Below are 12,547 nucleotides of genomic sequence, written 5' to 3'. Positions count from 1 at the left end.
TTGCCACCACCCTGCCTGTCCTAGAGACTGATTATTGAGGGGGGGGGGGGTTGTTAGTAACAATCAGATCTTATGATATGTAGCCTTGTAGGAATGCAGTAGATGGATGCTTTGATTGATTCAGTTTAATCCCTGTCCTGGGTGAGTAGGGAGCGTGTTTTGATATTACTACTACAGCTACCCTTGTGTTTCTGTTTCAGCCAGACATACGTCTTGGACCAGGTGATCCAGATATCCATTCCCAACATGGGACATCTCCTGCCGATCTCCATCTTGTTCTGTGTTCTGTCTGCCATAAATGGGGACTTCCTGATTGAAGGACTGAGAAACATTCAGGTCATTGTTTTTTTGCTTATTCGTACCTAAATACCAATATGATGAATCATGATGACATTTGGAGACCTGAACAATAATGTATGTATTAAAGTGTACCTGTGGCAGAGCAAGGGGCCTCTCAGTGCTGCTTTCTGTCACCCCCCACCCCCCCTACACACTCTACTGACAAGCAGCTAGTCGGTAGACGGAGATGGGAAGGGACGCCCCTTGCAGGAGAGGCACAACTGCAGAATGCCCCCTCTGGTATTAGGAATGCTGCTTTACCAGCTCTCAATAGCCCAGCTCTGCCACTCCTCCGCCCATTCCCCGCCTCTCCCCGCCTCTCCCCGCCTCCCTGCACAGGGATAAAAAGCGCAGAGCCAGAGCTGCAACGGCATGACATTTGTTTTTAACAAATCGAAACTCATCCATTGTGGGGCAGCAACGATAATGTACACCACCCGATCCGGCTAGCCCCCCCCATCAGGCAGTGTGGGTTTTTCATGAAAGTTTGCCGTCTCGGGTACACTTTAACCACTTGAGGACCTAGGGCTTTCTACCCCTTAAGGACCGGCCACTTTTTTTCCATTCAGACCACTGCAGCTTTCACGGTTTATTGCTCGCTCATACAACCTACCACCTAAATGAATTTTGGCTCCTTTTCTTGTCACTAATAAAGCTTTCTTTTGATGCTATTTGATTGCTCCTGCGATTTTTACTTTTTATTATATTCATCAAAAAAGACATGAATTTTGGCAAAAAAATGATTTTTTTAACTTTCTGTGCTGACATTTTTCAAATAAAGTAAAATTTCTGTATACATGCAGCGCGAAAAATGTGGACAAACATGTTTTTGATAAAAAAAAACCCATTCAGTGTATATTTATTGGTTTGGGTAAAAGTTATAGCGTTTACAAACTATGGTGCCAAAAGTGAATTTTCCCATTTTCAAGCATCTCTGACTTTTCTGACCCCCTGTCATGTTTCATGAGGGGCTAGAATTCCAGGATAGTATAAATACCCCCCAAATGACCCCATTTTGGAAAGAAGACATCCCAAAGTATTCACTGAGAGGCATAGTGAGTTCATAGAAGATATTATTTTTTGTCACAAGTAAGCGGAAAATGACACTTTGTGAGGAAAAAAAAAAAAAAAAAAAAGTTTCCATTTCTTCTAACTTGCGACAAAAAAAAATGAAATCTGCCACGGACTCACCATGCCCCTCTCTGAATACCTTGAAGGGTCTACTTTCCAAAATGGGATCATTTGTGGGGTGTGTTTACTGTCCTGACATTTTGGGGGGTGCTAAATTGTAAGCACCCCTGTAAAGCCTAAAGGTGCTCATTGGACTTTGGACCCCTTAGCGCAGTTAGGCTGCAAAAAAGTGCCACACATGTGGTATTGCCGTACTCAGGAGAAGTAGTATAATGTGTTTTGGGGTGTATTTTTACACATACCCATGCTGGGTGGGAGAAATATCTCTGTAAATGACAATTTGTTAATTTTTTTTACACACAATTGTCCATTTACAGAGATATTTCTCCCACTCAGCATGGGTATGTGTAAAAATACACCACAAAACACATTATACTACTTCTCCTGAGTACGGCGATACCACATGTGTGGCACTTTTTTGCACCCTAACTGCGCTAAAGGGCCCAAAGTCCAATGAGTACCTTTAGGATTTCACAGGTCATTTTGAGAAATTTCGTTTCAAGACTACTCCTCACGGTTTAGGGCCCCTAAAATGCCAGGGCAGTATAGGAACCCCACAAATGACCCCATTTTAGAAAGAAGACACCCCAAGGTATTCCGTTAGTAGTATGGTGAGTTCATAGAAGATTTTATTTTTTGTCACAAGTTAGCGGAAAATGACACTTTGTGAAAAAACACAATTAAAATCAATTTCCGCTAACTTTTGACAAAAAATAAAATCTTCTATGAACTCACCATACTCCTAACGGAATACCTTGGGGTGTCTTCTTTCTAAAATGGGGTCATTTGTGGGGTTCCTATACTGCCCTGGCATTTTAGGGGCCCTAAACCGTGAGGAGTAGTCTTGAAACGAAATTTCTCAAAATGACCTGTGAAATCCTAAAGGTACTCATTGGACTTTGGGCCCTTTAGCGCAGTTAGGGTGCAAAAAAGTGCCACACATGTGGTATCGCCATACTCGGGAGAAGTAGTACAATGTGTTTTGGGGTGTATTTTTACACATACCCATGCTGGGTGGGAGAAATACCTCTGTAAATGGACAATTGTGTGTAAAAAAATCAAAAGATTGTCATTTACAGAGGTATTTCTCCCACCCAGCATGGGTATGTGTAAAAATACACCCCAAAACACATTGTACTACTTCTCCCGAGTACGGCGATACCACATGTGTGGCACTTTTTTGCACCCTAACTGCACTAAGGGGCCCAAAGTCCAATGAGTACCTTTAGGATTTCACAGGTCATTTTTGTTTCAAGACTACTCCTCACGGTTTAGGGCCCCTAAAATGCCAGGGCAGTATAGGAACCCCACTAATGACCCCATTTTAGAAAGAAGACACCCCAAGGTATTCCGTTAGGAGTATGGTGAGTTCATAGAAGTTTTTATTTTTTTGTCACAAGTTAGCGGAAATTGATTTTAATAGTTTTTTTTCACAAAGTGTCATTTTCCGCTAACTTGTGACAAAAAATAAAATCTTCTATGAACTCACCATACTCCGTACGGAATACCTTTGGGTGTCTTCTTTCTAGAATGGGGTCATTTGTGGGGTTCCTATACTGCCCTGGCATTTTAGGGGCCCTAAACCGTGAGGAGTAGTCTTGAAACCAAATGTCGCAAAATGACCTGTGAAATCCTAAAGGTACTCATTGGACTTTGGGCCCCTTAGCGTACTTAGGGTGTAAAAAAGTGCCACACATGTGGTACCGCTGTACTCAGGAGAAGTAGTATAATGCGTTTTGGGGTGTATTTTTACACATACCCATGCTAAGTGGGAGAAATATCTCTGTAAATGACAATTGTTTGATTTTTTTACACACAATTGTCCATTTACATAGAAATTTCTCCCACCCAGCATGGGTATGTGTAAAAATACACCCCAAAACACATTATACTACTTTTCCTGAGTACGGCGGTACCACATGTGTGACACTTTTTTGCAGCCTAGGTGCGCTAAGGGGCCCAACGTCCTATTCACAGGTCATTTTGAAGCATTTGTTTTCTAGACTACTCCTCGCGGTTTAGGGCCCCTAAAATGCCAGGGCAGTATAGGAACCCCACAAGTGACCCCATTTTAGAAAGAAGACACCCCAAGGTATTCCGTTAGGTGTATGGCGAGTTCATAGAAGATTTTATTTTTTGTCACAAGTTAGTGAAAAATGACACTTTGTGAAAAAAAACCAATAAAAATTAATTTCCGCTAACTTTTGACAAAAAATTAAATCTTCTATGAACTCGTCATACACCTAACATAATACCTTGGGGTGTCTTTTTTTTCTAAAATGGGGTCACTTGTGGGGTTCCTATACCGCCCTGGCATTTTACAGGCCCAAAACCGTGAGTAGTCTGGAAACCAAATGTCTCAAAATGACTGTTCAGGGGTATAAGCATCTGCAAATTTTGATGACAGGTGGTCTATGAGGGGGCGAATTTTGTGGAACCGGTCATAAGCAGGGTGGCCTTTTAGATGACAGGTTGTATTGGGCCTGATCTGATGGATAGGAGTGCTAGGGGGGTGACAGGAGGTGATTGATGGGTGTCTCAGGGGGTGGTTAGAGGGGAAAATAGATGCAATCCATGCACTGGGGAGGTGATCGGAAGGGGGTCTGAGGGTTTGGCCGAGTGATCAGGAGCCCACACGGGGCAAATTGGGGCCTGATCTGATGGGTAGGTGTGCTAGGGGGTGACAGGAGGTGATTGATGGGTGTCTCAAGGTGTGATTAGAGGGGGGAATGGATGCAAGCAATGCACTATCGAGGTGATCAGGGCTGGGGTCTGAGGGCATTCTGAGGGTGTGGGCGGGTGATTGAGTGCCCTAGGGGCAGATAGGGGTCTAATCTGATAGGTAGCAGTGACAGGGGGTGATTGATGGGTAATTAGTGGGTGTTTAGGGTAGAGAATAGATGGAAACACTGCGCTTGGGTGGTGATCTGATGTCGGATCTGCGGGCGATCTATTGGTGTGGGTGGGTGATCAGTTTGCCCGCAAGGGGCAGGTTAGGGGCTGATTGATGGGTGGCAGTGACAGCGGGTGATTGATGGGTGGCAGTGACAGGGGGTGATTGATGGGTGGCAGTGACAGGGGGTGATTGATGGGTGATTGATAGGTGATTGACAGGTAATCAGTGGGTTATTACAGGGGAGAACAGATGTAAATATTGCACTGGCGAATTGATAAGGGGGGGTCTGAGGGCAATCTGAGCGTGTAGGCGGTCGATTGGGTGCCCGCAAGGGGCAGATTAGGGTCTGATCTGATAGGTAACAGTGACAGGTGGTGATAGGGAGTGATTGATGGGTGATTGATGGGTAATTAGTGGGTGTTTAGAGGAGAGAATAGATGGAAACACTGCGCTTGGGTGGTGATCTGATGTCGGATCTGCGGGCGATCTATTGGTGTGGGTGGGTGATCAGATTGCCCGCAAGGGGCAGGTTAGGGGCTGATTGTTGGGTGGCAGTGACAGGGGGTGATTGATGGGTGATAGGTGATTGGCAGGTGATTGACAGGTGATCAGTGGGTTATTACAGGGAAGGACAGATGTAATTAATGCACTGGCGAATTGATAAGGGGGGGGGGGGGGGGGTCTGAGGGCAATCTGAGCGTGTGGGCGGGTGATTGGGTGCCCGCAAGGGGCAGATTAGGGTCTGATCTGATAGGTAACAGTGACAGGTGGTGATAGGGGGTGATTGATGGGTAATTAGTGGGTGTTTAGAGAAGATAACAGATGTAAACGATACATTTGGGAGGTAATCTGACGGCGGGTTTGCGGGCGATCTAATGGTGTGGGTGGGTGATCAGATTGCCCGCAAGGGGCAGGTTAGGGGCTGATTGATGGGTGGCAGTGACAGGGGGTGATTGATGGGTGATAGGTGATTGGCAGGTGATTGACAGGTGATCAGTGGGTTATTACAGGGAAGAACAGATGTAATTAATGCACTGGTGAATTGATAAGGGGGGGGTCAGAGGGCAATCTGAGCGTGTGGGCGGGTGATTGGGTGCCCGCAAGGGGCAGATTAGGGTCTGATCTGATAGGTAACAGTGACAGGTGGTGATAGGGGGTGATTGATGGGTAATTAGTGGGTGTTTAGAGAAGATAACAGATGTAAACGATACATTTGGGAGGTAATCTGACGGCGGGTTTGCGGGCGATCTAATGGTGTGGGTGGGTGATCAGATTGCCCGCAAGGGGCAGGTTAGGGGCTGATTGATGGGTGGCAGTGACAGGGGGTGATTGATGGGTGATAGGTGATTGGCAGGTGATTGACAGGTGATCAGTGGGTTATTACAGGGAAGAACAGATGTAATTAATGCACTGGTGAATTGATAAGGGGGGGTCAGAGGGCAATCTGAGCGTGTGGGCGGGTGATTGGGTGCCCGCAAGGGGCAGATTAGGGTCTGATCTGATAGGTAAAAGTGACAAGTGGTGATAGGGGGTGATTGATGGGTGATTGATGGGTAATTAGTGGGTGTTTACAGGAGAGAATAGATGTAAACAATGGATTTGGGAGGTGATCTGATGTCGGATCTGTGGGCGATCTATTGGTGTGGGGGGGTGATCAGATTGCCCGCAAGGGGCAGGTTAGGGGCTGATTGATGGGTGGCAGTGACAGGGGGTGATTGACGGGCGATTGATGGGTGATTGACGGGTGATTGACAGGTGATTGACAGGTGATCAGGGGGATAGATGCATACAGTAAACAGGGGGGGGTGGTCTGGGGGGGGGGGTCTGGGGAGAATCTGAGGGGTGGGGGGTGATCAGGAGGGGGCAGGGAGCAGGGGGGGGGGGGATAAAAAAAAAATAGCGTTGACAGATAGTGACAGGGAGTGATTGATGGGTGATTAGGGGGGTGATTGGGTGCAAACAGGGGTCTGGGGGGTGGGCAGGGGGGGGTCTGATGGGTGCTGTGGGCGATCTGGGGCAGGGGGGGGAGAAATCAGTGTGCTTGGGTGCAGACTAGGGTGGCTGCAGCCTGCCCTGGTGGTCCCTCGGACACTGGGACCACCAGGGCAGGAGGCAGCCTGTATAATACACTTTGTAAACATTACAAAGTGTATTATACACTTTGTATGCGGCGATCGCGGGGTTAACATCCCGCCGGCGCTTCCGTATAGCCGGCGGGATGTTGCGGCGAGCGAGCGGTGACAGGCGCCGGCGGAGGATCGCGTCACGGATGACGCGATCGCTCCGCCCATGCCCTTAAATGGACCGCCGCCTCTGTGGGTGAGGCCGTCCTGCAGGGCTCCACTTCCCCGCCGCCCCTGTGTAGTGGGCGGTCAGGAAGTGGTTAAGCATCAGTATTCTGTGCGAAACCAAGTTTTTTTATATAAAGATTGTTTTTACTTTGGAGATCATTTTCGATGTGTTTAGCCAAGGCAATTGTTAAGTGCTCCTCCCACTCCTCGGGGGCTGTAGGGACTGACATCCCCCCCATGCTTGGGAATGATGTGTCTCAGAGGCCCTGGAGACCAGCTCTCTGTGATTGAGTTAGCAGGTCTATACATTTGTCCAGGCAGTTATGTTGGCAGTTAAGTAGTTATTTGATTTATGCCATATTAAGTAGAAGGCAACGGGAGATTCCATAACAATTAGGAATGCTTTTAATAAGCAAGAGGAAGGAGACTCTAGGGTAGCAGGTGGAGAGACGAGATACGTTTTGTGAATTAACCCCAAGCTGAGATAATTCATAAGACAAAACAATTAAAGCAAACCTGTATTGTGTTAAAAAAAATGATAGTAAACAGGGGCGTAACCAGAAATCACTGGGCCCTCCTGCAATACTTCGGATGAGGCCCCCTCCCCCTGCACACTGAATAGAGACTGTCTACAAATATTTGTCTACAAAACATTGTATAATTCCTTATCAGTGGCTGAGCAGATGCAGTCATTAGAACAACAGTGTGGAGAGCAGAAAGCTTTTAGTCTCCATGCCCTTAATTGTCAGTCTCTCAAGACGGGGCCCTCTGTGACTTCTGGGCCCCCCTGTGGATGCATCCCTTGCAGGGTCTGTTGTTACACCCCTGATAGTAAAGGCCCATACCCACCCCAAAGATTTTTCCAACAACGAGTGAGGGGTGGTCGTTTCTGCGATCTTACCGTGTGGGTACAAGCACAGGATCACGCAAATGATGTTAAGCGACACACGCCGATAACAACAGTCACGGTCAGATCTTAAAGTACCACGATTGCTCGACTTCCCATTCGTGCCCATTGTGTGATGTCGTGTAAGGTTATGTGATGTCACGAGCAGGAAGAGGAGTCACTGAACGCTCGTCCTCAAGGGGACGTCGCTGGACCCGTCAGATGGTGACTAGTCAGCTTTAGCAGAAAGCCTACAAGCTCCAGAGGATTTCCATGTCCTCGTCAACTCTAACGCCACTGGCCGGGACTCTCTTCTTCTTCCCGGCACCCTCCCCTTCGTGTACCACAAAGCCACTAATGAACAAGCGGCTTTGGCTTGCTGTACCCGTGTATGCACAATATGCCTTCACTCTTACATGGAGGGGAGTGCGCCTATGAGAACATGTCCCACAAGCTCTTGTGTGATATGTTCAGAGAGTCCCTGGGCTGCAACAGTGGGGTCAAGGAGAATCAGCTAGAGCAGTGGTCCTCAAACTAAGGCCCGCGAGCCGAATGTGGCCCCCTGAGGCTTTTTTACCGCCCCCCACACACACACAAAATGTATTACTTATAGATGCGGTCAGCTACATCTTTAAATATTGGTGGTCTGCATACAGAATAGCAGTGCTGGCACCACCCATCCACATGGAAGCAAGAAAGCAGTAATTCGCTGGTTTCCAATCAAATTCCACATCAGGTGACACTGCTGTCCACTGCCGGTTGTCATCTGGGTATGCTTCACTGTCTGGCCCGCAAAGACTTCTACATCATTTTATGTATACTCCGGACCCCCAGCAGTCTGAAGTATGTTGACCCGGCCCTCGACCCAAAACGTTTGGGGACCCCTGCCCTAGAGGCTTCCCTCTACTTACATAAGAATCTCATTTTTTTTTCCTAGGGGGGAGAGCGGGCTGTTATTTTTTTAAGAAGGGATAGTTTGTTAGAAGTTTTGTGAATCTGCTACATTGTTTTTCTTCTATAAAATTTCAGCAGATTGTGATCTCAGTCTGTTTTTGTTTTCCTACAGAAAAGAAGCCCAGCCACGGTAAGGAGTTCAACTCCTCGTTACAATATAAGTATTCTACTTCTATTATTATTATTACGTGTTTATATAGCACTGACATCTTCTGCAGCACATTACAGAGTACATAGTCATGTCACTGACTGTCCTCAGAGGAGCTCACAATCCAATCCTACCATAGTCATAGTCTAATGTGCTACCATATTATTATTATGTATTTATATAGCACTGACATCTCCTGCAGCACATTACAGAGTACATAGTCATGTCACTGACTGTCCTCAGAGGAGCTCACACTCTAATCCTACCATAGCCATAGTCTAATGTCCTACCATATTATTATTATGTATTTATATAGCACTGACATCTTCTGCAGCACATTACAGAGTACATAGTCATGTCACTGACTGTCCTCAGAGGAGCTCACACTCTAATCCTACCATAGTCATAGTCTAATGTCCTACCATATTATTATTATGTATTTATATAGCACTGACATCTCCTGCAGCACATTACAGAGTACATAGTCATGTCACTGACTGTCATCAGAGGAGCTCACACTCTAATCCTACCATAGTCATAGTCTAATGTCCTACCATATTATTATTATGTATTTATATAGCACTGACATCTTCTGCAGCACATTACAGAGTACATAGTCATGTCACTGACTGTCCTCAGAGGAGCTCACACTCTAATCTTACCATAGTCATAGTCTAATGTCCTACCATATTATTATTATGTATTTATATAGCACTGACATCTTCTGCAGCACATTACAGAGTACATAGTCATGTCACTGACTGTCCTCAGAGGAGCTCACACTCTAATCTTACCATAGTCATAGTCTAATGTCCTACCATATCATTACGTATTTATATAGCACTGACATCTTCTGCAGCACTTTACAGAGTACATAGTCATGTCACTGACTGTCCTCAGAGGAGCTCACACTCTAATCCTATCATAGTCATAATCTAATGTCCTACCGTATTATTATTCTGTATTTATATAGCACTGACATCTTCTGCAGCACATTACAGAGTACATAGTCATGTCACTGACTGTCCTCAGAGGAGCTTGCACTCTAATCCTACCATAGTCATAGTCTAATGTCCTACCATATTATTATTATGTATTTATAGCACTGACATCTTCTGCAGCACATTACAGAGTACATAGTCATGTCACTGACTGTCCTCAAAGGAGCTCACTATCTAATCCTACCATAGTCATAGTGTAATGTCCTACCATATTATTATTATGTATTTATATAGCACTGACATCTTCTGCAGCACATTACAGAGTGCATAGTCATGTCACTGACTGTCCTCAGAGGAGCTCACACTCTAACCCTACCATAGTCCTAGTCTAATGTCCTACCATATTATTATTATGTATTTATATAGCACTGACATCTTCTGCGGCACATTACAGAGTGCATAGTCATGTCACTGACTGTCCTCAAAGGAGCTCACTATCTAATCCTACCATACTCATAGTCTAATGTCCTACCATATTATTATTATGTATTTATATAGCACTGACATCTTCTGCAGCACTGTACAGAGTACATAGTCATGTCACTGACTGTCCTCAGAGGAGCTCACAATCTAATCCTTACCATAGTCATAGTCTAATGTCCTACCATATTATTATTATGTATTTATATAGCACTGACATCTTCTGCACCACATTACAGGGTACATAGTCATGTCACTGACTGTCCTCAGAGGAGCTTGCACTCTAATCCTACCATAGTCATAGTCTAATGTCCTACCATATTATTATTATGTATTTATATAGCACTGACATCTTCTGCAGCACATTACAGAGTACATAGTCATGTCACTGACTGTCCTCAGAGGAGCTTGCACTCTAATCCTACCATAGTCATAGTCTAATGTCCTACCATATTATTATTATGTATTTATAGCACTGACATCTTCTGCAGCACATTACAGAGTACATAGTCATGTCACTGACTGTCCTCAAAGGAGCTCACTATCTAATCCTACCATAGTCATAGTGTAATGTCCTACCATATTATTATTATGTATTTATATAGCACTGACATCTTCTGCGGCACATTACAGAGTGCATAGTCATGTCACTGACTGTCCTCAGAGGAGCTCACACTCTAACCCTACCATAGTCCTAGTCTAATGTCCTACCATATTATTATTATGTATTTATATAGCACTGACATCTTCTGCGGCACATTACAGAGTGCATAGTCATGTCACTGACTGTCCTCAAAGGAGCTCACTATCTAATCCTACCATAGTCATAGTGTAATGTCCTACCATATTATTATTATGTATTTATATAGCACTGACATCTTCTGCAGCACTGTACAGAGTACATAGTCATGTCACTGACTGTCCTCAGAGGAGCTCACAATCTAATCCTACCATAGTCATAGTCTAATGTCCTACCATATTATTATTATGTATTTATATAGCACTGACATCTTCTGCAGCACATTACAGAGCACATAGTCATGTCACTGACTGTCCTCAGAGGAGCTCACAATCTAATCCTACCATAGTCATAGTCTAATGTCCTACCATATTATTATTATGTATTTATATAGCACTGACATCTTCTGCAGCACTTTACAGAGTACATAGTCATGTCACTGACTGTCCTCAGAGGAGCTCACACTCTAATCCTATCATAGTCATAATCTAATGTCCTACCGTATTATTATTCTGTATTTATATAGCACTGACATCTTCTGCAGCACATTACAGAGTACATAGTCATGTCACTGACTGTCCTCAGAGGAGCTTGCACTCTAATCCTACCATAGTCATAGTCTTATGTCCTACCATATTATTATTATGTATTTATAGCACTGACATCTTCTGCAGCACATTACAGAGTACATAGTCATGTCACTGACTGTCCTCAAAGGAGCTCACTATCTAATCCTACCATAGTCATAGTGTAATGTCCTACCATATTATTATTATGTATTTATATAGCACTGACATCTTCTGCAGCACTTTACAGAGTACATAGTCATGTCACTGACTGTCCTCAGAGGAGCTCACACTCTAATCTTACCATAGTCATAGTCTAATGTCCTACCATATTATTATTATGTATTTATATAGCACTGACATCTTCTGCAGCACTTTACAGAGTACATAGTCATGTCACTGACTGTCCTCAGAGGAGCTCACACTCTAATCCTATCATAGTCATAATCTAATGTCCTACCGTATTATTATTCTGTATTTATATAGCACTGACATCTTCTGCAGCACATTACAGAGTACATAGTCATGTCACTGACTGTCCTCAGAGGAGCTTGCACTCTAATCCTACCATAGTCATAGTCTTATGTCCTACCATATTATTATTATGTATTTATAGCACTGACATCTTCTGCAGCACATTACAGAGTACATAGTCATGTCACTGACTGTCCTCAAAGGAGCTCACTATCTAATCCTACCATAGTCATAGTGTAATGTCCTACCATATTATTATTATGTATTTATATAGCACTGACATCTTCTGCGGCACATTACAGAGTGCATAGTCATGTCACTGACTGTCCTCAAAGGAGCTCACTATCTAATCCTACCATACTCATAGTCTAATGTCCTACCATATTATTATTATGTATTTATATAGCACTGACATCTTCTGCAGCACTGTACAGAGTACATAGTCATGTCACTGACTGTCCTCAGAGGAGGTCACAATCTAATCCTACCATAGTCATAGTGTAATGTCCTACCATATTATTATTATGTATTTATATAGCACTGACATCTTCTGCAGCACTTTACAGAGTACATAGTCATGTCACTGACTGTCCTCAAAGGAGCTCACACTCTAATCCTACCATAGTCATAGTCTAATGTCCT

General features: G+C 44.4%; 1 protein-coding gene across 1 annotated transcript in view; it reads left to right on the top strand.

The window, feature by feature from the left end:
- Positions 1 to 234: 234 nt before the first annotated feature.
- The window catches only part of LOC137533671 (inter-alpha-trypsin inhibitor heavy chain H3-like), a 196,710-nt gene continuing 184,397 nt past the window's right edge, over positions 235 to 12,547 (top strand). Inside the window, exons 1-2 of the mRNA XM_068255010.1 lie at positions 235 to 336; positions 8,670 to 8,687. Of these exons, the coding sequence (XP_068111111.1) occupies positions 247 to 336; positions 8,670 to 8,687 (108 nt within the window). The 5' untranslated portion in view covers positions 235 to 246. The remainder of the gene's footprint in view (positions 337 to 8,669; positions 8,688 to 12,547) is intronic.

This window comes from Hyperolius riggenbachi, chromosome 9, assembly GCF_040937935.1.
Source record: "Hyperolius riggenbachi isolate aHypRig1 chromosome 9, aHypRig1.pri, whole genome shotgun sequence".
NCBI classification, from domain to species: Eukaryota; Metazoa; Chordata; class Amphibia; order Anura; family Hyperoliidae; genus Hyperolius; species Hyperolius riggenbachi.
This window is presented reverse-complemented; position numbering and strand designations above follow the sequence as displayed.